This window comes from Emydura macquarii, unplaced genomic scaffold, assembly GCF_026122565.2.
Source record: "Emydura macquarii macquarii isolate MOO-44397 ecotype Brisbane River unplaced genomic scaffold, CSIRO-AGI_Emac_v2 contig_3287, whole genome shotgun sequence".
NCBI classification, from domain to species: domain Eukaryota; kingdom Metazoa; phylum Chordata; order Testudines; family Chelidae; genus Emydura; species Emydura macquarii.
In genome coordinates, this window is record NW_027133424.1 from 6379692 (window position 1) to 6406132 (window position 26441).

At 44.7% G+C, this 26441-nt stretch overlaps 1 protein-coding gene across 1 annotated transcript; it reads left to right on the forward strand.

Moving 5' to 3' along the window:
- Window positions 1-21628: 21628 nt before the first annotated feature.
- On the forward strand, window positions 21629-24883 carry LOC137142922 (14 kDa phosphohistidine phosphatase-like). The gene is made up of 3 exons (XM_067532432.1): window positions 21629-21972; window positions 22485-22609; window positions 24708-24883. Exons 1-3 carry the CDS (start codon window positions 21831-21833, stop codon window positions 24798-24800), a joined length of 360 nt encoding a protein of 119 aa, XP_067388533.1. The 5' UTR covers window positions 21629-21830; the 3' UTR covers window positions 24801-24883.
- The last annotated feature ends 1558 nt before the right edge of the window (window positions 24884-26441 follow it).

Here is a 26441-nt window from a genome sequence, read left to right on the forward strand (position 1 = left end):
TGTAACAGGAGCCGTCTCAGAGTGTCCACCTGTGACTTGAACAGCCCTGCAGGCACCCTTCCTCAGTTTCCCTCTGAGCGCCAAGAATAATTCACTTACACCCAGAGTCTGTAAACACAATGCTCCCCTTCTCCTGGGGCAAATTTCTTCAAATTAACCAGTTCCCCTTTTGGATTCAGGGTTTCACAATCCTCTTTCCTGAGGCTATGTGCTTCTAGCCCTGGCCCTCCCCGGCCTGTAAATTCTCCCCTCAAATTCAGGGTCTTCACAGCCCTCCTTCTTGGGGCTGTGTGTTTCCAGTCCTGGCGTCCCTTGCCTGTAGACCCTCAGTTCAGAGGTTTCATAGCCATCTTTCTTGGGGCTCTGTCCCAACTGAGTTCTTCCTCTCAGTCTCAACAATTCCTTCAGCAGCTCCCTTCTTGACTGAGCTTGGAGTTTCCTTTGGAGTCATCTGCCCAGGCAAGTCATCACGCTTTGGATCCTTCCCAGGTGGGTCTCATAACCCCAACCCCAGCCTGTGCCCTGCCTACTCTGCAAGTCTCCTAGTCCCAGGCTCTTAAGGAACAAAGGTCTGGGATGCCCCCATATCTTCCCTCTCCCAGATACTAACTGATCCCCAGGACCATATTCTTCCCTCCACCCTTCGAACTCCCCGGTGCATACTTCAGGAGGTGACGGCAGCCTTGCCTCCCACTGTCGGGTTTACCTTGAGCGGGTCCTGCAAGAGGGTGCTCCCCACCTGCCCGTCAGCCCTAGCCCTCCGGAGCTTTTCATCAGTCCCTGGCCCCGCGAGCTTCCCTGCCCATCCCCTCCCCACGCACCAAGCTAGCTGTGAAATATGCAGCCAGTTTGTTTCCCAACTGTGCCAAAGGACGATCTGTACATGCTTGTGCTCCACATCCTCCATTTCCTTGCCCTTGAGTCCCACCCAGACACTAAATGGCGGGACCTTATACCACCTGCAGAGGGTAAGGAACCCCGGTGGGCCAACCTCTATTCCACCTTGACCCCATGGCCCTGAAGGGATATCAATTGATGGCTCCTTCATGGATCTGTGAACATGGGTGTGTACTTGGTGCGGTTCACCCCTCACCCTGACATCTGCCCCTTCTGCAGCGTGAGGGAGACCCTGACGCACATCTACCTCGAGTACGCCAGGCTGCAGCCCCTGTTCTGGCTTCTCCAGAACCTCTTGCTGAGGTTCTGGCTGCACTTCTCTCCACACCTGTTCCTTTACGTGCTCCCGATCTGTGGCCCACAAAGTCAACATACTCCTAGTGCTAGTGAAAGTGGCCATCTACAAGACCAGGCAGAGGAGGTTGGCTGATGGGGTGCTCTGCGACTGTGGGGCCTATTTCCATTCCTCTATCCGTTCACACATCTAGGCAGAGTTCCTCTGGGCAGCATCTGCTGGCTCCCTGGACAGCTACAGGGAGTAGTGGGTGCTGTCTGGGGTTCTCTGCTCGGTGTCCCCTTCCGGTTCCCTCTATTTGACCCTTTGACCCCCACTCCCATTCCTGTTTTTTCATTAGTTGTCCCCCGTATTCAGTTGAGTCCCGGGTCCAGTAACTCCTCCCCTTAGGCTGGGGGAGGGATCTTTAGCAGTGGGTGGGGCTTGTGCTCACCCACTTCCTGGAACCCAAAGAGAACCATCTTCTTTTCTCCAATGATAGCTTCACTTATTTTTCTGGCCTCCATCCGCATTCCTTGGACACATGGAAAAGGGTAACTGGCCTTCTAAGTTACCTCCTCTAGCCTTAAAGGCTAGTATCCCATTACACACTCCCACACCATCTCCTTCCTGGACCCCAATATAAGGGCACGTTTGGAGCTCCTCTGTAGTTCAGCAATCCCTGTCTGTACAAACAGCCTTTTACTGGGGCAATCATAGATAGCTGACACAATTTAGAGCAGCTTTGAGGCTGCTTTTAACATCACATCAGGACCTAGCTGTTACCTACCAGTCCCAGGTTTGAAGGAGACATTTTGCTGTAAAGCAGGCTGTATGAGCAGACCCAAGGATTTGGCCCATAGAAGGTTTCCATAGTTTGGGGACCTCTGCTGTGAACAGACACATGGGGTGTTTAGTTATGAAAGGTCCCTGTGTGATGTAGCCACTACACTGGGAGGGCCTGAGTCTCCCCTGTCTTGTGCCTTGCATCTTGCATAGCCATTTGTACCTAGAGCAAGGTGGTGTGAAATCCTACCCTTCTGATCTGGGAGGGTTTTGCACCAGCTCTTCGCACACTTTGCACTGGTGTCAGTGTTTAGACAAGGTGTAAGGTAGTGGAGGCTGGTCCACTCTGTGACCCATTTCAAACTCTGTCAATTTCTCCTGCCTATGTCTGTAATTATTTTGGATTGCATGGCCATATCTCCTCTTCTTCATCACTTGATTCCTTCTTTTGGCTGTGCTGGCAAATTTCGCCATTTGCTCTACATGCTTCATCCAGCAGCTCTGAGGGCCTCTTGCAGACCCAGTGCAACATAAACCACAGGACCATTCACAGAACCATATGTTAACTTAAGACAGAAATAAATTTACATTACCTTAAAAATCATTCATTGCTCATTTCTGGGCCAGCACGATCTGCCCTCTTTGCACTGTTCAAGCTGCACAAATACCCAGTTTTGGCAGTAAATGTCTGGCAGCGAATTCCCCTGCTGGAAGGGAATTGTCTGGTGCATAAACCTTGCCGAGGCTATTCCTGCCCCAGCCACCACAACCTGGCAGAGGGGGCATACCATGGAAGAGAGGATATGGGGCAGAGCAAAGTTCTGTTACATCAGTCCTCCACCAGCATTTAGGTGCTGGACGAGAACAGAATCAGGGAGCCACCGGTTTCCTGATGGCCCTACCCTTCCCTGCACTGAGCAGGGCTCAGACTCAGAAGTTTGAGTTGTCTATGGATTCATTTAGAAGGAATTTCCAGGAATAATTATGCAAGCAGGGGGGGAAGGAAAGTGTAGTGGCAGTAGCCTGAAGATGTTTCCTGTTTGGTGGATTTCAGCTTAACCTTTAACATTTATTACTTTGAAGCGTTCCTTTTGTTTGTAAAAGAGAAGAATGGAAAGCTGATTCTGGCAGTTTCCACTAAGATCTTTACTGAAACAGAGACGGAGGTGTTGTATGAAACACTCATTGTTTCTCCTCCCAGTTTGCACTAAATAGGGAAAAACGAGGAGGTGAATAACACAATCCTTCAGAAAGATGGAATTTTTCTGGTTGTGCAAGACAGTCTCCAGTCTGTCTGGATTGAGGCATCAGATGCATGAAATAGTTTAACTCCATTTCTAGTGTCCTGAATTCTCTGCCCAGTGACACCTTGTATGACTCAGATTACAGTCTGTCTCCACCAAACAGATCGTAATAGACAATTCCGCTCCCAACCTGCACCCAGGGATCATCCTCATTGGAGACCTGGGAGTCTGTTAGGCGGCCACACTAGGCTGAACAAAGGAACGGAGGAAATGCACTTGGCAAAATGACAGGGGCTTGTTTAAAACTTTTTAAAGATTGCACTTCAGGGCACTACATGTTAGGCCCATCTGCTCTGCAGCAAAAGGGATCTTAATTCTGTGACAAGATTTCTGGTGGAAAAAAATTTTCCTCACACTAGTGCATCTCTACATTACTGATCCTAATTGCAGATCCCATTCTGAGTCCTCAACCTCATCTAGCAGGTCCACAGTAGGATGCGGCCTCGGTTCCATCTTTCTACCAAAGTAGCTGTGATCATTGAGGACTTTGCATCCTTCAAGGCTATGAGGTAACTGTCAGGAGTCAGTGGCTGAAAGTTTTTAGTGATGGGCCATAAACTACGGCACTTCCTACCAGAAGAGCTCAAAATGAGCTTAAGTCTCACCAACCTCAGAAACCCTCAGATCTATCTCTATATTCAGACCTGCCCATGAGGATGTCTCTGATGTTCACATCCATACTATGCTGTTTTCCTACACTAGGGCACATATGCATGCAGGATATAAAAGTCCTGGTTTCTCCTAATTCTGTGTCCTGGAACATAGATCTAACAGACAGGGTCCTATGCTCTTCATCTTATTAAAGCAGAGGGACTATTCATCCTCCTTCTCCTCCACCCGCTCTCTCTGTGTTGGTATATTTTGAGGTTACTCGGGGAAATCTGATGTGCCAGATTGGATTCAGATTTCCTTGGCCTTTCAGTTCTGTGATGGGCAGACATATTAATTTACTCCTTTCCATATTTGAAGTATTGGATATTGAAATCAGTCCAATACCAGAGGAAACTTTACTCCTTTTGGAACTGATCCAGAAGTTTTCCTATTCCACTGGTTCGCAGATGTAAGGGATGCTGACAAAAGCCTCTTCTGAGGACCAATCTAGGATCATTACTTCACTTATTGGAGCTCAGACTACCAGAAGCAGGGCTTTTAAGTGCAGGAAAGAACTAGTTGTGTGCTATGATCATACAAATAATAATAATGGAAAACTGGGACATGTTAAATCCTGTAGCCATCCACACAAGCCCCACTCTGGACAGAAAGAGTTAGCGAGCTACTGTGGGCTCTATCAGACCAGCCCTGCTATACCTGCAACAGATGTCAGGCTTGGAGGGAGGACTTGAAAGGTGAGATCCCAGCCCAGCTGGAGAAAGTCTGGGAGGGAGAGCAGACCTCCAGCTCTCACTCTGTGAGAGACATTTGCCTGGGGCCAGGAATTGCTTGAGAGACTCTTCCCTGTCGGAGCCTCGCTGAGGGCAGATTGGCCTGATGCAGGACTGCTCCTGGGATTTGCTACCAGTGCCTCGCTTGCTCTTGCTCAGTAAGATTGCTGCAGGTAGTGCCCCACCTGAAGGGGGCAACTGCCACAAAAGGGTCTTTTCATCTTATGCACCCTACCAGGGACCCAACAGTGGTTGACTATGAACCCAGAAGTGATCCTGTCACAAGCCCCCTCCTGGGGCACCCAGATACCGAAGGATGGTAGTGCCCTTTATTCTTCCCTCTGCAGGGGCTTGGAGACCTACCAGTGGCGTTGGGTTCATTATGCTGGGTGCCTCCACCTAATGGCCGGGATGTGTTGTCCATATTCCATTTCTGGTCTGCATGCACCCCAGGTCCTCAAGGTTCGCAGGCTTTTGGTGAGCAGCTTCACATATCCTGGGTCAAGGGCATGTGGGACAGTGGTCAACCAGCACTCAGTTCCTTCTCCACCACAGAATCAGAAACATATAGGACTTCAAAACACAGGGGAAGGAGAACAGATTGTGGAATATGTACATAGACAATACATCTTGAAGAACTCCTGTTACTGTAAGATAAATAACTTTCCTTTCTCCTTCAAGTGCTCATCCATATACATATTCCACTTCTTGTGACTCACAAACAGCGAGCCAACGAAAGGTAGTGGGAGTTAATAAAGATTGACGCCCAGCCTTCCTGAAAGCAACGTCCAATGTAGGAGCGTCAGTGATGGAAGAGTGCCTTGTGTGTGAATAGATGCCCAGGTGACTACTGGCTATGTATCTAAGACAGAAATATTCCTCAAAGATGCTCTGAGGAGACTGCCGGAGCTCTTTTGGAAGGAGCTCTGCGTGAAACAGGAGGATCTAACTTTGCCACCTCATAACAGGCTCTCACACAGTCTGACGTTCATTGAGATAGACTTAAGAGTCAAGATAGGTTTCCCTTTCATCCTCTCTGCTATTGCCACAATAATCTCAGCAGAGGAACATCAGGAGGAAAACCTTGTCCATTTAGCCGGTGATTCCACTTCATCTCCTAGAATCTTTTCCGCTATGTACTAATATGGCTTGTACTGTTTCAAAACAGAATTTTTCTAGGTTCAATATCTGTCCTGCAGCCAGGCAGTGAGTTGGAGAGATTCTAGATCTGGGTGAAACATCCTCCCTTTGTACTGTGACAGCATGTCTGGAAGGAGAAGCAAGGTCTTTGGTGGGCAGATGGACAGATTCAGTATCTGAGGGAACCAAAATTGTCTTGGCCACATTGGTGCAATCAAGATAATTCTGGCCGAGTTCTAAATTTTGCATGAGGGAAGAGTGACAGGGTTGCTGGCCCTTAAAGGGGAGTGTGGGTCCAGACCTAATTTAAGGGAATGAACCCATCTAGACAGTTAATTGAATAAGCAGTAGATTTTGCATTCTGCATCACTGTTGAAGCCTTGGTACAGGGACCCTTACCAGCTTCAACAGTAACCACACTGGGCCATGAAATCTCTTTTGACTGTGAACAGTGAAGGGAAAGCATTCTTCATAGGCCTTCTGCAGGGACTGTCTCTAATTTTCCCCAAAGTATTTAGCTACTCATAAAGCTCAGTCAGACTTTCCTGAGGAAGCAGCTGGAGCCTTAGCTGATGGGGCTCTGGAGCTGGCAGACCCTGATTGGAGCACTAGTGGAGACAGGAAGGTCTTGTGCAGAGGGGTCAAAGGCACAAAGTCTGAAGCCAGTCTCATAGACCTAACAAGTAGAAACATCTGGAGACAGGCCTTTTTTGATTTTAAGGTCCTCTTGGAAAAGGACTTACATATGACACATGTACTGGGGATGTGAGATTCTCCCAAACAGAAAAGACATCTAGCGTTCCCATCATTGAGACTTCATATGAGGGGCAGCATAAATTTGGGGAATTGAAAATAGGTCATCTCTAAGCCTCAGTTCTTGGGAGTAAAAAATAACAAAAATTCCTGATATGAAAAGGAAACTTGTCAAAAATTGATTACCAATGGTCAAACAAGTAACCTAACTATACTTAGAAACTAAGCAGGTTACAGGGAATGGACAGCAAATAACTCTCTCTCGTAGCCTGAGGGGATGAGAAGGAACTGAGTGGTAGCTGACTTGCTCCATCCTATATGTCCTCAGTGTGGGGCACAAGAACACACAGACTGCATGCATCACCCCAATGGATACCGCTGGCCAAAAGACTCCAATCATGAGAGCGCGAGGTGCATGCACACCCAGAAGTAGAAAATATTTTTGAGCCAGCATGTAAAGGAGAACATCAGATCCTAAGTCTGAAAATAGAGACTCCTTGATGTATCTGCCTCTGTATCCAGAGCCAATCTGTGAGAGAAATGTTCGTCTGATCCATGCACTTCAAGAACATTTAAAGAACTGACAAGTGGAAAGGACTCTGTTATAAGAGCCATGAGGCATTGTATGAATGTGTTGGATCCAATAATTTCAGATCCACAACCATTAGAACCAAAATCCAAACACAAGAAAGGATTGCACTCCAAAAAGGATACCATATCTTCAGTTCCAAGCTCTGGTTTCAAATTAACATGTCGACAATCTAATATGGTGGTGGTTTAAATCCATTGCCTGGATCTGCATCCTTCTCAGGGCTTGGATCTGACTTCTTTAAGTAAAGAAGGTACATGAGATAGTGTTGGTTCAGGTTCCACAATCCTTCTTGGAAAAGAGAAGAGTGGCTGATATCCAAATCTCTCTGCTTCCTCCTCTACCTAAGATCCCTTCAGGCTCTGCAACAAGTACACTCAACCTTTCCTATTTTACAACCAAGACCACCAATATCGTCTTTACTATCAGAACTGGAACTAAAGCTGGATCTGCAATCTGACTCGGAACATGAATAGATTCCACAGCACAAAGAAAGACACACTGCCAGGCAATAGTATGAGGCGGGCCCCTACTACCCAAAGATTTATTGTTCAAATTCCATACACATCCATTAAGTTATGTGTTGGGTTTACTTCTCAATAGACTCCTTCAGTCAGTGTTCATCCCTGCAGAGCACAGGCTGATATCTGGGACCATGGCATCATCCCTACACACTGTGGGTAGTCAGACATGCTGCAGGCATAGGTACCCAGGGGCAGGGGGACACTGAGGAAGAGAACAAAACAAGAGCTGGGGCAGAGCAGAGCCACGGAGAATAGGCTTCAGAGAGAGGCTTGGGGACAGACTCACTGCCAATCCAGACTCTTCACTCCTCTGATCTGACTATTCATGTAAGTGCCCAACAGACCTTTATATAATGAAGGATGAGGTAACTACAGGGCATCGGTGCAGGTTTTGCTGCTAGCCTGTGGAATTCATGAGCTAATATGGTGACTAAATTGTGGGGGGCTAGCTGTGGAAAGGCTTTCATGTACAAGCTACTATAAATGGCTGTTGCATACACGACTGGCAAACCAGACTCTCAATCTGCCCAGAACCCACATTGAGTGGGAGACATTACATGCATATTTGATTAGCCTCCTCTTACTGGCCGCTTTCATGCTCAGCTGGAGTTTGCACGCTCACTATGGTGCTAGTCTCATGCATAGGTCTTTGGAAATACAGCTCTAGATATCCAGCAATGAACCGTTATCATCAACTCCTATTTTCCATCTTCCAATGTATGTGTGAACTTCATCTCATGGAAGTTACCACTTCCAGATTACCGAGGGAAAAATAGCACATGTTAGACTACTTAGTAGAAAATCTTTCAACCACCAGTCAAAATGTCCTCACATCTGTTCCAGATTGGCAAAGGGAGCAATTTACAAGTTGGACTTTGAATAGTTTGTCTTCCTGTTCTGGGATGTGTTAACCTGATCATATATTCTCTGTGGTTTTGGACAATCCCCACATCAGCTCTCATTATCCCAGAATGCAGGTAATATAAATGCATCCCAGATTTCTATAGTCCAGAATCCTCCTGATCCCTGGAATTACAAGAGACCCCTTGACCAAAGGGGAAGTAGACAAATAGGAAGAAGAAAGGAACATAATAATATTCATTTAGCTATTAAAATATTTCTGGGTTGCATCTATTTTTTCAAAAATATTCCTGAAAGAATCACTCCACTGATTGGCAATTCAGCTTCTTCCTTGTTTTAGTCTCTCCTCCTTTCCCCTCTCCACATTTCAATCTGAATTGGTAGGAGCAGCAACACCTGCCAATAGTTCATTAGTTTTTCTCCTGGCTTCCATGAAAGGCCAAAGTAGTTTCCAGCTATCCCAACTAAACAAACCTGCCTTTTCTGATAGACCAGCATCCCCTGAAATTACAACTTCTCTGTGCTCCTGAATCAAAATAGGTCTTTGGGAATCCTTTCAGTAGCAAGCTATTTGGGAAGTGGACAAAGTATATTCCCGTTGTAGGATTTTGCTACTGTGTAATAATTACCCTTCTATCATGGCTTTATCTGAAGCTCTATTTCAGGACAGGAAGCCAGATTCAGCATTGCATGATAGTCCCCTTACCCTAGCCTGACTGGCCAGAAAGCAGGTGTGAGGCTTTTCCCACAGGGAATACTCCTAGCCTAGGTGGCTCCTAAACTAGGCACACATCTGGTTCTGCCAGCTCTGTGCCACCGCTACAGCAATCCCAGGCACAGCGGGGTGTTCTGGGGCACAGCAAAGACATGGGCAGACTACAGGGAGGGGGCAGGTCAGAAGTAGAAGGGGATGTGGCTGGGCATTGTGGGCAGAAAAGCACCCCTGCTCTGTGCTGGCCTCCATAACTCCGTAATAAGGGAGACAGAAGCTGCCTCCCCTCTGGGTCACGTGTGCCAGCACAGGAATGTCTCCCGAGGGACTGCTGGCACCTGCTGTTGCCAGCATTCCTGGTATCTAAATCCAAGCTCATACTTTATAGTATCACTTGACTGGCCTCTCTGACTTTATAATGCACAAGGAAATTCTGTATCCCTTTCTGAGACAATATTTTGGTTATTTGGATTACCTACCTATTTCTCTAATTAAGTATAATTGAGGCTATAGTTATTCCACACAGTTTTGGGTTTCTTTTATAATGTTATATTTAGTGCTGTTTTAAGCTAAAGATTTTTTTTTGCAGTCTCACTGCTCTCTTTTTAGTGGGGTTCCACTGGTTTAAAATTGGAGTAATGCAGCTATGAATCTGGCCCTTTATAAAAACAGACCCATTTCATTTTATTTAATTACATGTTACATATGATCCCTATATTTATAGCCACATATTTTGCATATTTTCATACACAAATTTGCAAAGTAGGTTCTGATCTTTTACTTCATTACATTAGTTTTATGCCATTGTAACTCAATGGCTTTCTAACTATTATGATTCTATACTAAAAGACTAAGTCCTTCTGCTACAATGATTCCAAGAGTGAGTGCTTGTATTTTTTTCCTCGGAATTTTTATCTTCATTTGATGAGCTATAACTCTGGAAAATAGACTGACAACATTATTATTTAAATGTTGGTTATGTCGTTTTATTACTGAATGCTACAAAGACATGAGGAAATGAACACTTGAGAAAAAGAAACTGTGTTTAGGATTCATTTATCGGGCTGTTCATAGCAGTTAGGCTTCAAAGGCACAACCCATCTACATAATTATCTGTCCTTCGACTAATAAGTCAAGCAGTGGGAATATCTCTGAGAGCAAGAGAAGTGGAGAGTTCCTATCAGATATTCTGAGAGAGGCAATTTGTCCACTATGATAACCAGAAAAAAAAAACCTGTGGCATATGTAGTTCTGGGAAAAAATCTGGAAAGAATGTCCAAAATGATAAAAATGTAAACAAGTTTGCCTTTATAGAGCTCATTTTCTGATGAAAACAAAACTAACTTTGGCAAGTGATTGTGAAAAAGAAATGATGTGAAAAGAGCATTATGGCTTGAATCTACAGCCACTCTGTGTGGGTACACCTCCACACCATACTGTGCCCCATCGAAAACAATGGGCTCCAACATCGCCAGGCTTTGGATCAGCCACCTAGTCTCTATGAGCTGCTCTGTCGTTGGACTCATTGCTGAGCCTGCCAACCTGGAAACTGCTGCTAACTGGTGCCAACTGCCAGTGGTTTTTGAGATGTAAATATTTTGCCCACCAGAACTGCACCGAGAGCCACCAATTCACTGCTCACTGCACTAGGAAATTTCTATTCAGTTTTAAGGAGCACATCAAAAGTCTGTCCCAGCACAAGGACCTGATTTTTATACACACAAGAAAATTGTTTTTATTATAAAACTGGCCTTACACAAGGAGGTATCTAACTCTGTAGAACAAAAGAACAGCCATATTGGGTCAGACCAATGATCCATCTAGCCCAGTATCCTTTCCCCCAACAGCAGTCATGCCAGGTGCTTCAGAGGGAATGAACAGAACAGGTAATCATCAAGTGATCCATTCCATTGCCCATCCCCAGCTTCTGGTGAACAGCAGTCCCTGCCTGCTTAATGAAAGCTCTGACTGTTAGTATCATTACCCAACTGTAACAAAAGAATAAGTAAATAATTTTTTTAATTAAAAATACACAGCAAGGAGTGCAGTATAATGGATAAAGTTATTGTCTAGTATATCAGAGCGTCTGTCCCCTTCGAGAGTAGTAGGAAAAATGGGTCAGTGATCCCTTGTTCTATGGCATGGCCCCTTAAGCTTCCTGGACTTCTGGAATGGATGAAGAGCAGAGCCAGGTATTGGGAGAGAACTGGTCCTAGGGAATAGTCAATGTTTTGGGGAAAACACAGGTCTGGCATTCTGGGGTGCAATCCAGATCAGTGAGGGGCTTTGTCACCACTTAGCCTGCAACCTGGGGTGCTTCAAAATGCTTTGCTGCTGTAGCTCCCAACCTGAGCTCCTCACAAACAGCCAAACAGCATGCAGGTCACACCGTGAGTGTCTGTGTACAACCACAGCCCTGGTCCAGCAACTCTGACCCAGCAGCCTGTCAGCAAACACCAGTCACACTCTGGCTTCCACCAGCCTTGGTTACTATTGGCAGGGTGACCTCAACACACACCCAGTCCCGGATTTTCCCAAAAAACATGAGTTCTGAACCATCCAGGCCTCTCCTGGATAGTCCAAATATATTAGGTCTGTCGCCCTTCTAAGGGGATCAGCATACAACAGTCTGCTACCTTAAATGCAGTTACCCAAACAATTCACAACACTGGATTAGTTTTGATTAAAAAATAGAACAAGTCTATTTAACTACAAAGAGAGATTTTAAGTGAGTACAGGTATAAGGCATTAAAGTCAGAAATGGTTACAAGAAAAATAAAGAGAAAACACTTTCTAAACTTCAGAAAGTAGACTTGGTTCAAGGGGAAGTTCCTTGCCACATGTTTTCAGTACATTGCAGGCCAAGCTTTCAGGCCAGGATCTGCTCCCAAAGTCTACAGACTGTTTCTTTTCTCTTCTTAGGTGGAAGACAGAGATGGATAATGATAGATAACTTAGGGTGTTTTTCCCCTCACTTTTATAGTTCAGTCACCCTTTGAAATGTATTTTCCTGAGAGTGAATTTGAGTTAAAGTTCTTTGCAGCTGAGACCAAGGAGACATGAAGTCTGATGGGAAAGGGGTTTTATGCTGTTGTTGCTAAGATGCAGATCTGTCTGTTCCTGTCCCACTTCCTAGCCAAACAATGGCCATTTGATAGGTGATGGCTCACCAGCTTTTAATGACACCTGGCTAGAGGCATCAACTTGTTCTTTGTCTTTGAGAAACACATTTACCCACTCCCCAGACTTGTCTGGTAAACACACTTCAGTCATGATTTCAGTGTATACTCATAGCTTACATATAAAGTTGACACATACATTTCACTATAATATTACTGACCAGGAAGTTCTTAGTTTTCAAATGATACCTTACAAGGCATATTTTGTAGAAAGATTATTACAGTAGTGTGTGGGTGTGAATACGGGGGTGCATTCCATCAGAGCAAGCGACTATCATTTTAAATGCCTGGGACCAGGAGCCCTGTATGAACGTTAGGGTGAAGCTCCCCTCTCTCCCAGGCAACCAGGACAAGCACTGGGAAAGAACGCAGTATACATTTTACCTCTTTCTTCAGAACAGGAGAAGGTTGTTATCTGCTGACCTATCTCAGCCCAGAGAGGAAAAGGACTAATTAAAAACAGGCCAGCTGGGAGAAGCTCATTTAGGGCTGCAGTTGGCTTGAATGAACACAACCTGAAGTATAAGAGCTGTGGACTCCTGGATCAAACAGAGGAAACCTACATAAACTAGCAGACAGGCCCCAGAAGGAGGGCTGTGGGACTCCTGAATGAAGGAGGAGAAGGGTTGGGCCCACCAGCTAAAATAGCTCTATTTGGGACAAGATAAAATAAATAAAACCCCACAAAGGGGGAAATGTATCTGAAGTATTCAGACCTGAGTGTAAATTATTGTAAAGTACTAAGAGGGAAGTAAAGGCAAGATGCTGGAGGTCAGGAGGTGGAATCTGGTTTATACCCGACATTACACTCACGGTGCTCAAGTGTCTGTGGTATCTGCACGAGTTGCATCATATGCCTTTGCAGCAAAGGAGCGTGTGTATTCAAGGTAACTGAGCTTGTAGTAGCTACATCCAGACAAAACTTTCACAGTCTACCGATGGCAATGGTAATAGTGTGACATTTTTTCCTCATAATGGCTGCCCACATATAGAAGTTTGAGTATACTACATCCTCTAAAAGAGCTAATTCTTTAGCTCAAACAGGAAAGGCCCGTATTTTTAGATCCAGAGGCCCCCAGTTCAGTCCCCGCAAACAGCCTGACCAAGAGTTATACCAGCACTTCATCTGCGACTGCAGTTAGGCTGCATGTTTGTCAGCTGTAGACTCAAGAAGCACACCCTGAGCTAAGGCTGGCATAAACAGACTTCCCTTCTTAGTGCAGACTTTAATGGTTTGATGGAGTAAAATGCAGAAATAAATCTATCTGATGTTACATTCTTATTGGGCCTTGGAGCCTATTGACTTCCACTGACTTTAGTGGTCTTTTCATCTGGCCCGTTGTGTTTGAAAAGCTTAACCTATACATAGTGAGGGACAGAAGAACAAAAAGCTGGCAATCACCCTCAGCTTCATGAGCTGAATGCCTTAATCAGTGAGAATTTAGTTCTTTTACCTTATTGACTGCTTCAGCTGTTATCTAGTATGAGCCATTAACAGTTCCTTTCCTTTGTAGAAAAAGTACATTTAGACAATACTGTGAAGAAGGCCACAGTCACTTGGGCATAGCCAACGAAGAATTTCTGGTCTCTTAAGGAAATGCAGTTTAACTCCCTGGCATTGTCAGTGATGAGTAAGAGGGTACTGTTAGGAAATTCCCTTTATAAAGTCCTACTTATCTGTCTTGGGCCAGATCCATCTCAGCCCCTGCTCCATCTGCTTTGTATTTCCTGAGTGGTGCAAAGGAGACATGAACTGACCACAAATGGCTAGCTAAGCATTCCCCCAGCCAAGGGGAATTCTCCACTGGTATAGAGCCAGAAGAGATGGTGCCCTGTGCCAACTGCCCCCTCCACATGCTGGTATATGGGGCTATGTCAGGCATAGGAAGGAGTGGGGACAGAACAGAGCTTCATGATGCTAAGTCTTAGCTCACAATCCAAGACCGCTGCCGAAAGACTGCTCTAATGTTCATCAGGGCCAAGGTTAGGGATGACCTCTCCCTTGTCAAGCATATGTTGGTCAAGAAAGAATCTGCCCCCTCATTTAAAACATCCTGTATCTGTTATAACATGCACATCACAGCTATATGTTTGTATGGAGTCTTATAGCTGTAACTGCTCGGCCTTCCTCCCCATCCCCACCACACTGCTTTGTTTCCCCTTTCGTTGTGTCAGGTCTGAAATTAGGTTGTAAATTTTTTGTGGCAGAGGCCATGGGGCAAATTGTCAGCTTGGTGAAACTCTAATGATTTCAATAGTTACATCAGGAGAAAATTTTGCCTCATGTCATCTTATCTGTAGTGTGACACACCTATCATGCTTGTGGGCACTGTACAATTACTTAATAAACACTAACAATGAGGTAATCTCTGAGAAGGGATGAGGCTTAGTCTCCTTTTCTATTGGTGCCAAATGCACCCACAAAATGTATAATGAATTGCTGGTGGAAGTCTGAGACTTACCTCTCTAATGACCTGACTTGCACCTATAATCGAATAGCCAGAAGCACAGGTACTTATTTATGCATGCAATTCAATTGCAGGCCTCAAACAAAAGTTAAATTTGGCCCTCTCTGTGGGCTGAGCACATAAGATCTGAAAGTCATTGAGAAACAATGAACAGAGGACCCCACAATGCTGCATTTGCAGATTCTCTTTTCAGAACAGAACACTTTGAATGATTGGTTTAGATTAAAATCTGCGCCTCTTTTCCTCTTACTAGAGCACCCTGGTTGTGACAATTCTGTATTTCCATTCAGTGCCCTGTCTCAGATTCTTTTCAGAGATCCCTGGTAACTTGAAAGACCCTGTCTACAGTTTCTCAGAGGCCTTGTGTTCAGAGGTAAAATTGTTGCTTTATCCTGTTTCTCCCAGACATCTGCCGTGAAACCCAAAGGAAGTTTGAAACCAAAAAACCCAACTTCACAGACCCACCAAGAAGAATCTTGCCAACGAACTGTACAATCCTATTATTGCAACCCTTGTCCATTCTTCCTTTTTCTCTTCCTCTATCTATTTATGATTACTTTTTAAAGTTCCATGCCTGGATTTAGACAGTAAGCGCTTTCAGGCAAAGACTGTCTTCACTTATTTCTGTGAAGCAATCAGCACACCTTGGGACACTTTGAACTCATAAATAAGACCCAGATTCTTAAAAGTATTTAGGCTCTTCACTTCCATTGAAATCAGTGGAGGTAAGGTGCCTAAATACTTTTGGGGATCTGGGCCAAGTAAATAATAATGATCAATACTTATATAACACATTTACAATTGTATCTCTGCATCAGAACTCAATCAATTAAGTTCATTATCCCTTGGTATCTAATTTTTTTTCTTATCCATCCTATTTGCATGACTACATATTGGGCATTTAAAACAGTTCTTTAATTCTTAAATATAGTTAATATTTTTGGTTCAAAAGGCACAGCTCTCCTGTCCTGTATGTTGTTGAAAACAGGTCTTTTATTAGGCTGATTATGTCTACAGCACAAAACTGTATCTGTATTGTCTTTGAACATGGTTGTGAGCAATTGAGATAGATGACAGTACTGACTGCGCTTCAGCAGTCAGTGTAGAACAGGGCACACAATGTACAGACAAGTCCAAATGGTTTCCTTATTTCCCTGGCTACTTTTATCAAACAGTAGAAACACACAAACGTCAGAATGAGTAAGAAAATCTTGTACAAAACACAGAGTCCAGGAACATCCACATTATTCCTGAGTATAAATCCAATCTATTTTCATTCAGGGCCATTGAGAACACTAGAAAGAGAGTGTATTATATGTCTCAATAATTAAAATAATAATAATAAATTTCTTAGTACTTATATAGTACTTTTATATTCAAAACACTTTACAGACATTAATTTCAAACAATTCCAAGACATGGTTAGATATTAACAAGGAAGAGGGAATGATGCAAAATGAACACAGAAGATACAGAAGGACCAAAGACCTAAAACCAAGATTAGTGAGATAAGACATCTGTGGTGTCACATGAAAACTTTGCATTTCTTAGTATTCTCCTGAACATATTTTGGAATTTCCTTTTGAAAGAAAGCTATGAAGGCAGTTTCTTCTCTGAATAGGCATTTGATACGAACACACAAGAGACTGCTTTTTCAGATAGGAAATGACATGAGAACAATATAAGGAAACAATTTGTTGCCCAATGAATGTTGTGGATGCAAATGTTTATTTCAGCGCAGTCAGAAGAAGTGTCTGAATCCTATTCTTAATTTTTTCCAGTGACTCACTGTGTGGCCATTAACAAATCATTTGGCCTTTCTCGTCAAAGTGAGAGGGGAAATAAAGGGAAAATAGACTTATGCCTCTTTTTGCTTTCTTATGATGTATAAAGATATTTTCAAGCCTTGTTTTTACATTATAAATTCAGATATTATCTAAGATGGAAGGAAAACTCCAGTCTATGACGACTAGGTAACTAGACAAATGGTAAAATCACAAGATCCAAGTGAGTGTTTCTCTTAAAGCCCCTGCACCTGGAATCAACTGATTACTTGAGAATCACAGCTTCCATTTTTAAAAAATGAGTTTCTAGGCCTCATGGTTATTATTTCTAAACCAGCCTCATAATTTCTTACAGCCTGACTCATGATTTTGGAATACCCGAGATTGGCAATGGGAAAGACTAATTAACATTTTGGATTAAGGAAGCATTTGTTAAGGACTTCTTTTCCATTTAGGAGTTTATAATAAACATTTCTGAGACTGTACAATGAGTCAGAAAAATCAGATGTTTGGGAAATTTCTATGGTTAAAAAAACCCCCAAAAAACAAAACTGGAAACCATCATAAATGGAAGAAGAGGCACAAACCCACCCATTTAAAAAAGAGTTGCAGGTCACCTCTGGATTTCCCTATTAGAGCTGATCATGTTTTGTTTTTTTTAACAAAAAGTATCTTAGTTGAAAAATAAATTATTTTAAAAAAATTATTTTAAATTTTTATGACTATTTTAATGTTTTATTTATCATTTTTCTTTTTTTTTCTGCTTTTTAAAATTCTTTTTCAAGTAATTTTCCAAGCAAAGGAATTCTTCTTCCAAAATTACTGTGAAAATTATTTACACCCTGAGCGCTCGGTAGGAAAGGGGTGGAGGTACCTAAATTAACCGGGTCACGCCTTGAGCCCTTGGTAGGGTATAGGCGACGTGCCCTAGATTTTTGCAGGTAACAGAACAGCTTGAAAAAAGCCCTAAACTCAGAGGCAAATATTTATTATTTCAGTATTGCCAGTCTCAAGAGATCAAATATCATGAATTGGACTCCCCAGAATTATGAGACTGCCCCAAAAATCATAAAGATTTTGGTTAAAGCTTATATTGTGTTTTTTAGTCTCTCTTGATTTTTTAACTCCATCTACCCATCCCTAGTGTATGTGACAATTAGTGAAGAGGAACAGCAATATGGAGATGCACAAAACTTTACTTTCCCTCAACAGTCAATTGCTACTGCCACACCCCGCCCTCAAAAAGTCAATTAGTGCCCATCTACTTTTTTGTGGACCCTGCTACTGCCCCTATTCTACTACTTTCCTGTAGGAAGCTCTCAGTCAAGTCTCTGGAAAAGCCTTTTCTCAGTGTCAGGGTGATTCCCAAAACGAATCCCCAGCTTGCTGAGGAAGGGACTTCCCAGCTCTGCTTTTAGAAGGCTGGGGTCTAGGGCTCCACTAAATGTGGGAGCCAGCTGTGCTGGCCCAGAAGGTAGCGAAGGACCCCTCCCCGAGGATTGTGGATAGTTCTGGTGTCCACAATTCAAGAAGGATGTTGATAAATTGGAGAGGGTTCAGATAAGAGCCAGAAGAATGATGAAAGGATTCGAAAACATGCCTTACAGTGATAGTCTCAAAGAGCTCAATCTATTTAGTTTAACAAAGAGAAGGTTGGGGGTGATTTGATTATAGTCTATAAGTACCCACATGGGGTACAAATATTTAATAATGGGCTCTTCAGTGTAGCAGAAAAAGGCAAAATCCAATAGCTGGAAATTAAAGCTAGACAAATTCAGAATGAAAATAACACACATATTTATGATGAGAGTAATTAACCTTTGGAACAATTTATCAAACATTGTGATGGATTCTCCATCTCTAACAATTTTAAAATCCAGATTGGATGTTTTTCTAAAAGATCTGCTCTAGGAATTATTTCAGGGAAGGTCTCTGGTCTGTGTCAGACTAGATGATCACAATGGTCCCTTCTGGCCTTGGAATCTATGGTACCTCATTAGATTGGGGGCCGGAGGTCTGATTGCCAGTGTGGGCAGACAGACTCCTGTTAGCTAAGATCTAGCTAGCACGCTGAAAATAGCACTATGGATGTCGCAGAATAAGCAGTGGGTCGGACCCAGAGGTCAAGCGGGCCTGACTGATGGGGGCTGTGGAGGTGACTTGGGAGATCAGAGACTCAGGGAGCTGGGGCAGGTAGGGTTGGGGCAGACGGAGGGCAAGTAGCAGCCCCCTGCCAAGGCTGGGGACAATAAGCAGGGAGGGTGCAGACCAGGAGTGGGGGGGACAGAATCACGGCTGATCTGCAGATACCAGCCTAGTCCGGGTCATTGAGACAGCAGGGAGGAGAGCCAGGACTGGGAGCAGGGCAGGCAGAAGGAGCCAGGGAAATGGGTACCTGCTGGGAGGGGGAGGGAACGGTAGGCAACATCACAGAGTCAGCTGGTGGATAGAAGCGAGAGGCCTCGCAGGAGGTCCCCTGGTATGGCCAGGGCTTCACAGCAGTGCAGGAAAACATCACATGATTCACAGCACATTCACCACTGGCCATGCTGCACACTCAGCTCTACACAGGTCTTCCTGAGTCATGTGAGTGCTGGCAAGCCGGTCCCTGTCTGGCTATAGCGTGAGATGCTCCAGCTCCGCCTGGGAAACCTTACTCCCAATTGGCTGCTTTCCCTGCTGCCCCGCCTCCTGGGCAACAGCAGCCAATCAGAGCTACAGCAGGAGGAAGGGCGAGTTCTGTCTCCACCCATTAGGAGTCCACATAATGTTGTTCTCACAGGAGAGGAGGTGGCGCTAACGATCCCAGTAGCTCAGGGTGGCTCTGCCCCTCTCCCCAGTGGCACCAGATTGGATGAAAAGTCCCATGAACTGCGGGAGGGGCAAAAATGATAGGTGGTGCTATGGCAGCAGGGACCAAAATTTCCTCAGTGAAGTTGTAATGTTGGCAGCACTAACTGCCACTTGCATGTGGGGTGGGGGAATCCCTCAGCTAGAGCCCTGCAATGGGATTGGGATCCCACGGGTCCTGCAGGACCTGCTGCCATAATAGTGAGAGCAGGTAAAATGTACTTGGCTGCAAGCAGGATTGGGTGGGCAAAAAACCCCAGAGTACAGTAATTTGTGGGAAAACACTAAATCTCTTGTCAGTTTACCAAGAACAGCCTATTTGGGAAGTTGCTAATTATTTTGTCTGAGCTTCTCTTTCATATATGTATTTATCTTCCTCGCTCCAAATCTGGTGTAGGACACCAGCTCAAGTCAAGTCAGAAAATGAGTTATAGGTTTTGTTGTTCTGTGATGTCACATGTGCGCAGACTGTCACTGTTTTATCAGTTTTCTGTCAGTGCTGTGAGCAATTTTTCCGTTAAACGTTTTTCAAAATGCAGTAATAATCCTGACAGATAAATAACTTGAATGGTATGTTTCAGACTTCTAAAAACAGTGCTTACGCAGTTTAAAAAATTCCAGGTTTTTTTTTTAAACCAACTTATTTTTTATAATCATTAAAAAAAAATCTGCACCATTTAAGGCAAAACTGTGGTGCATTTTTCTTCGGCCTTCCATGTGATATACACATGACAGCAGTTAGTCATAAACAGAATTTCAGCAGTGTAAAGCAAGTTTTTCTTTTTTTTTTTTTTTAAATAAAGGTTTTAATACTTAAATTTAAGTGAGGGATAGAAAGAAATTTGATGTCTATTATAACAGGAGTTAAAGTAATTTTTTACATGGTTTAAGGAAGATTTGTTCTACTCTTTTAGTGCAGAGGTCTTCAATCTCTGGGGCACGCCAGGAGGAATGTTCGGGGCGGGAGGGTGCGGCCAGGCCCGGGCCCGCCCCCACAGTGGGCAGGGAGGGAGCACCGCCCAGCCCCGTTCTACCCCAAACTCTGCTCCAGGCCTGGCTGCGACCTCAGTTCCCTGCCATGCCTCGGTGCCTGGCCACAGTCCCACTCCTGGGACTCCACCCCTGGCTGTGGGCACCCGGCTTCGCCCCCTCCCCCAGAACCCAGCCTCAACTTTCTCCCCGCTGCAGCACCCCGCCACAATGCCCGGCTCCTGGCTGCAGTGTCCAGCCTCCGCCTTGACCCGTGGCCTCAGAGCTGGTTCCCGGCCACCAGGGCCCGCTACAGCCCCAACCACCTCGCTCCCCAGAGTCCCCGTGGACAGCCTTAGCCCCAGCCACAGCCCCCTGACCATGGCCCCGCTTCCTCACCCCAGCTGGGGGAGACATGGGGGGGAGGGAGCAGCTAGCAATAAAAGGGGATGTGGGGGTCAAAAGTTTGAGGACCACTGTTTCAGTGGCAAAAATTATGTCTGAATTCCATTTACATACATAAAATATTATTAACTGACTTTTTTTAGTAGCCTGTGGGAATCTGTCTCTCTTACGGGATCTAAGGGTTTTGCAGGTGGGAGTGGGATAAAAATGCAAGAAACAATGCGGGAGTGGGTCCCGCACACGGATCTACCCTCAGCCCCTCAGGGTTGCCTGTGGCCTGACCGGTGATTTTTGCCCCTTTGGGGACAGTGGGGCAGGATTTTTTAAACGTTCGTGACATTTAGGCCAGCCTCATGATTTTGGGCTTTTGGCATCTTTAATTGGTGCAGGCAGCAGCAGGACAGAGGGCACCAACACACAGCAGTGGCTGGCGTTGGACCCCCTTGGGGAGGCTCTAATCCCCGCTCATTCACTGGGGGGAAGGGAACCTCTGGCAGTTAGCCCCGCCCCCTACCATCATGAGCCAGTAACCATAACCGTGGCCCCGCCCACAACAGCACGAGCCAGGAGCCACCGCCTTCGCTCCGCCCCCTAGAGGAACGAGCCAATAGCCACTGCCTTTGCCCCGCCGCTTACGGACAGGAGCCAATGTGAGCACTCCCCTAACCCTAAACGCAGCCCATCACCCGCCAACACAGCCTATTAGCCTGGCCCCGCCTCCTAACGGTGCGCATCAGAAAGGCTACTACAACCCCGCCCACTGCTGTCCCTCGGTCACGCTTAACGACAGACTAAGCCCCGCCTGCTCGTGCAGGCTGGCCTGGCACTGACAGAGGTAACGGTCTCGTCAGCCGCACGCCCGAGTGCGCTTGCGCGCGCGGCGCAGGCCAGGGCCAGGCTGAGGCGAGCCGAGGTTGGTTGGCCCCGCCCGCTCTCAGCCCCGAGGGGTGGCAATGGCGGGGCAGCTGGGGTCGGTGGCAGCGGTGGAGATCGATCCGGACGGCACGTTCAAGTACATCCTGGTGCGGGTGCAGCGCGCGGGGAGTGCCGAGTACCGGGACGTCGTCAGGGGCACCGCGGCCGCCGAGTTCCACAGTGAGTCGGCGCCGCGACTCGCCTGGCGGGACCAAGGCGGGGGCGGGGCCTCCCCTGCAGAGCTGCGCTGCAGCTGCGCGTGCGGGGATACAGCGGGCGCGCCCTCCCCTGCGGGGCCCGCGTTGGCTGGGGGCGGGCGTTGGGCACTGCAGGCGGGCGCCAAACCCTCCCCCCACCGACCCCAGTATTTCGTCTCTGTCCATCGGGGCTGCCCGGGTTCTGCTCGGCCTCGGGTGCGGAGCGACTTACCCCGCTGTCCCGCCCTGGTACATTTCTGTCAAAACCGTGCAAGTCGGAGCAGCCTCTCACTGCGTGAGACTGTGGAACGGGCAGCCCCTGTTCTGGGGCTTGCCAGGACTCAGCTGTGTCAGCCACCACGAGCCTTTTCTTTCGCTTACCAGCTTCCCCAGGGAAATAAAGAAATATTGGGTTTAGCTGAAAAAACGTAGTGTGTGTGTGTGTGTGCAAAACCTGCCTTCCGGGGGGTGGCTTGAACCGTCTTCGTTTTGCAGATCACATATTTGAAAAAGTAAACCCTGAAATGGAAAAGTTGGGATTTGAATGCAAGTGCCTTGGAGGAGGAAAAATTGACCATAATAGCAAAGACAAGAAAATGAGGGTGTTTGGTCTCTCAACAGTAAGTGCCATGCATTTTTTTCCTTTAAAATCCGACATCTCTGGTTCCTATTTAAAAATACCAGTAATAATTCTCAGTGCTTTGATGGATCACTAATAAGCATCAATTAGTTAATCTACACAGCTCACCAGTGAGATGGGTAATGATAGCCAATTTTATAAACTACACCAGAGGTTAAATGATTTACCTACAGTCACACAGTAATTGGTGTCAGTTCCTGACTCAAAATCCTGTATTTGTAGCTCTATGTATCTCATTTTTATGATTCAGTATGTAAATACCGTCTCTTCCTAAAAGGACCAATAGGCACACTAAGGTATCCATATATGGGGAGCACTCTGCTTCCCACCTCCCCCCTGCAGGGAGTAATATAGGAACAATGATAGCAGATAAGAAATAGGGATTTCTTGAGCTCCGAATGTGGGCAAGAGCAGACTAGTTCCATGTGATGTAAAGACCTGTTACTTTTCTCCTGTAGAGAAAGCCTTTCTTCAGGGTCACTTTTCCTCTGATCTTAACTTCATGAAGTGAAGATCAGTTATAGCCCCAAACTGGCTTAAACATTTTTTTTAAAATTAGGACTCTTTCACAGATACCATATGGTGGGGGCAAAGGTCTGTGGGTTGGAGAGAGGGCATGCAACACCAGGGGTCTTCTAGAGCCTGCTCAATAGTTGTGGCAGAATCAAACAATTCATTATCAAAGTCCTGGATTAATGGTGGTGTTCAGGACAGGCAGCAACATCTCTCTTCTGCCACCAATAAACTATATCCTCACACTTTGTTTGCTCACCTTTGTCAATGACCCTGAACTTGACAGCTGAATGCCATGCAACTGCTAAGTTTCACATTATTAGGTCCACTTGACAGACGGAAAAAAAGAGATTCAGAAAAACTAAATGGCACTCTAGAATAGTGGCTTAGATCTTGGCCTGTAAATCAAAGCAACTTGTCTCTCCATATTTTGGACATCTTTTTGTTGTGTGATTAAATCTAACTACTCCTCTATTTGTAAAGTAGGGTTATTAGTACTTAACTCTTGGGTAAGCTAAGAGAATTAGAGATGCTTGAGGAGTTCTTTGAAACAAACTCTGTGGCTGGGATTAAATAGATTGAGTTTCTTGAGGCTATCACTGTAAGGTAATGATAGTACTTTTCCCCAGTCCCCTGTAAAGCAGTGTCAGAGCCAGTATTGGAGCTCAGCTTCTAGCTTCCGTTATTAGGGGGTGGCCTGGGGAAACTATAGATGATTATTTAATGGCAGTACATGTTGCTACAAAAAGTTAAAGCTTTCTCACTGTTAAAACACACTGTCAACATGTCAAAATATACAAAGTAAATATCAAATCAAGTTTTCAAGCAGCTTTTTTTTTACTTTGCCTATCTTTCAATTTTTATCATCACTGATGAAAATATTTGTGTATATGGTGAAATTGATGTTTACCAATTAAAAATCTAATCCTTCCAAGTCTACTTATGTCTGATATAGCCATTCTTGTTTTTATGTGAGCAGACCTTGTGTGGAAAATTACTTTTTGTACCAGCTGGGTTAATCTGCAGTTTAGATGTCAATCTACTTGTGTGGTCCTGTTGAAGCAGAGTTAAGCTCTTGTTGTTACCTAAGTGAGAGTCAATGCCTTGTTAGGAGCAATCTTAACTCTTATGTTCCTGGCCTCTAACTCTTAGACATTTTAACTCAGATATTCTTGAAAGGTAATAAACACTTAAATTACAGGCAGCCTTAACTCTTAATTTTTTGTGTCTGGGAATTATTTCTGGTTATGTTAGTTCTGAAAAATGGAACAATTCCCTATGGAATAACTGCAACGGTCATGAAAGCTGCTTTATTCTCTCATGTGAGTCTAAAGAGTTGTTGTTGTGTAATCTGATTGTTGGTCTGAAAGTCATTGTCTGAAATATGTATTAAAGGCCTGATATTGCAAGTGGACTGCCTACAGAACTTGGTTCACTTCCATGGGACTTCAGAATGTGGAGATGCATCAGGCTGTAAATCTGGATATTTAAAGTGTTAACTGGAACTTGATATTCCTGCAGCCTTACATTTTGTATCCCTTTAAAAACTTTTATCTTTTTTGCAGGGCTATGGTAAAGCAGATCATGCAGTGACTGTAGAAATACTGAAAAAAGTATACCAAGACTATGAAATCACTTGGTCAGATGACAAGAAATGAAAAACTACTCTGGAATCTGAAATAAAGTGGTTTATATTCTAGCTATTGATATAGAATTAAAGTTTACATTGTGTTCAAACAAATCACTGTTAGCTTTATCTGAGCCCTGGTCTACACTTACCTGGAAATTCGGTGGCAGTTGACAGGAGTTACTCAAGCTACAGAGAGTAGCTTGTGTAACTCCCGTTGACTGCTGTGCTTCCCTTCTGCGCGCCGTCTTCACTGCACTGCGCCAGCGGGAACTACGTTCCTGTCAACGCAGCGCTGTGCCACTTGGGGGGTGGATTTACTGCGTTGATTTCCTGATTGAGCAGTTAGTGTAGACCCGCTCAATCAATTGATCCAGAAAGATCGATCTGACGGTGACGACTTTGCCGTCGTCAGTATAGACTTACCCTCAGTAAGAAGATTGTGTGTTCTCCATCCTTTAGAAGTTTAGAATTAAATCTTAAGAGGAAAATAGAAAGGAGCATAAATGCTGACAACTCAAGTGTAAATGTATGAATTTGAAAAGCAACTAGCTAAAGACACAAACTAAGCAAAAAAAAATTTAAATACATCAGAAGCAGGCAGCCTGTCAGTCAATAGGGCCTCTGAACAACCAAGGTGCTAAAGGAGTACTCAAGCAAGACAAGGCTGTTGCAGAGAAACTAAATGCTTTCTTTGCTTCTGTCTTCACTCTAGAGGATGTAGGGCTGAGTGCCACCCTGAGCCTTATTTTTAGGTGACAAATATGAGGAACTGTACCAGATTGAGATGGCAGTCATGGAGATTTTGGAACAAATTGATAAATTAAACAGTAATAAGTCATTAGGACCGGATAGTATTTGAGGTCTTTCAGAACTCGAGTGAATATGAAATTGCAGAACTACTACCTGTTCTTAAATCAGTCTCTGTGCCAGATGACTGAGAGTAGCTAATATAGTGGTGGTTTTTGAAAAAGGTTTCCCAGAGGTGATTCTGGCAATTAAAAGCCTAACTTCCGTACCAATCAAACTGGTTGAAATTACAATAAAGAACAGAATCAGACACAGAGATGAACATGATATAGTGGGGAAGAGTCACCATGTAAAGGGAAATCATGTCTCACCCATCTATTAGAATTCTTTGAGGGTGTCAACAAGTATGTGGACAAGGGTGATGGAATAGATACAGTGTATGTAAACTTTCAGAAAGCCTTTGACAAGGTCCCTCACTAAAGGCTCTTAGGCAAAGTAGGCAGTCATAGGATAAGATGGAAGGTCTTATGGATCAGTGATTAGTTAAAAGACAGGAGACAAAGGGTAGGAATAAATGGTCAGTTTTTACAATGGAGAAGTAAACAGTGGAATCCACCAATGAGCTGTACTGGGACCTGTGCTGTTCAACATTTCATGAATGATATGGAAAAGGACGTACACAGTGAGATGTCAAAATTTACAAACAATACAAAATTACTCAAGATAGTTAAGTCCAAAACTAACTGTGAAGACTTACCCATTTTTATGAGATTCCTTTGTAACTGAGCAACAAACTGGCAAATGAAATTCAAAGTTGATAAATGCAAAGTAATGCACATTGGAAGAAATAAGCCCAACTGTACATCTAATATAATGGTGTCTAAATTACTACTCAAGAAATTTTGGAGTCATCATAGATAGT

Coding starts and splice junctions, on each gene's coding strand:
- LOC137142922 (XM_067532432.1), top strand. CDS start 21,831: ATGGCGGGGCAGCTGGGGTCGGTGGCAGCGGTGGAGATCGATCCGGAC. Junction 21,973..22,484: donor CGCGGCCGCCGAGTTCCACA/GTGAGTCGGCGC, acceptor TTCGTTTTGCAG/ATCACATATTTGAAAAAGTA. Junction 22,610..24,707: donor GGGTGTTTGGTCTCTCAACA/GTAAGTGCCATG, acceptor TCTTTTTTGCAG/GGCTATGGTAAAGCAGATCA.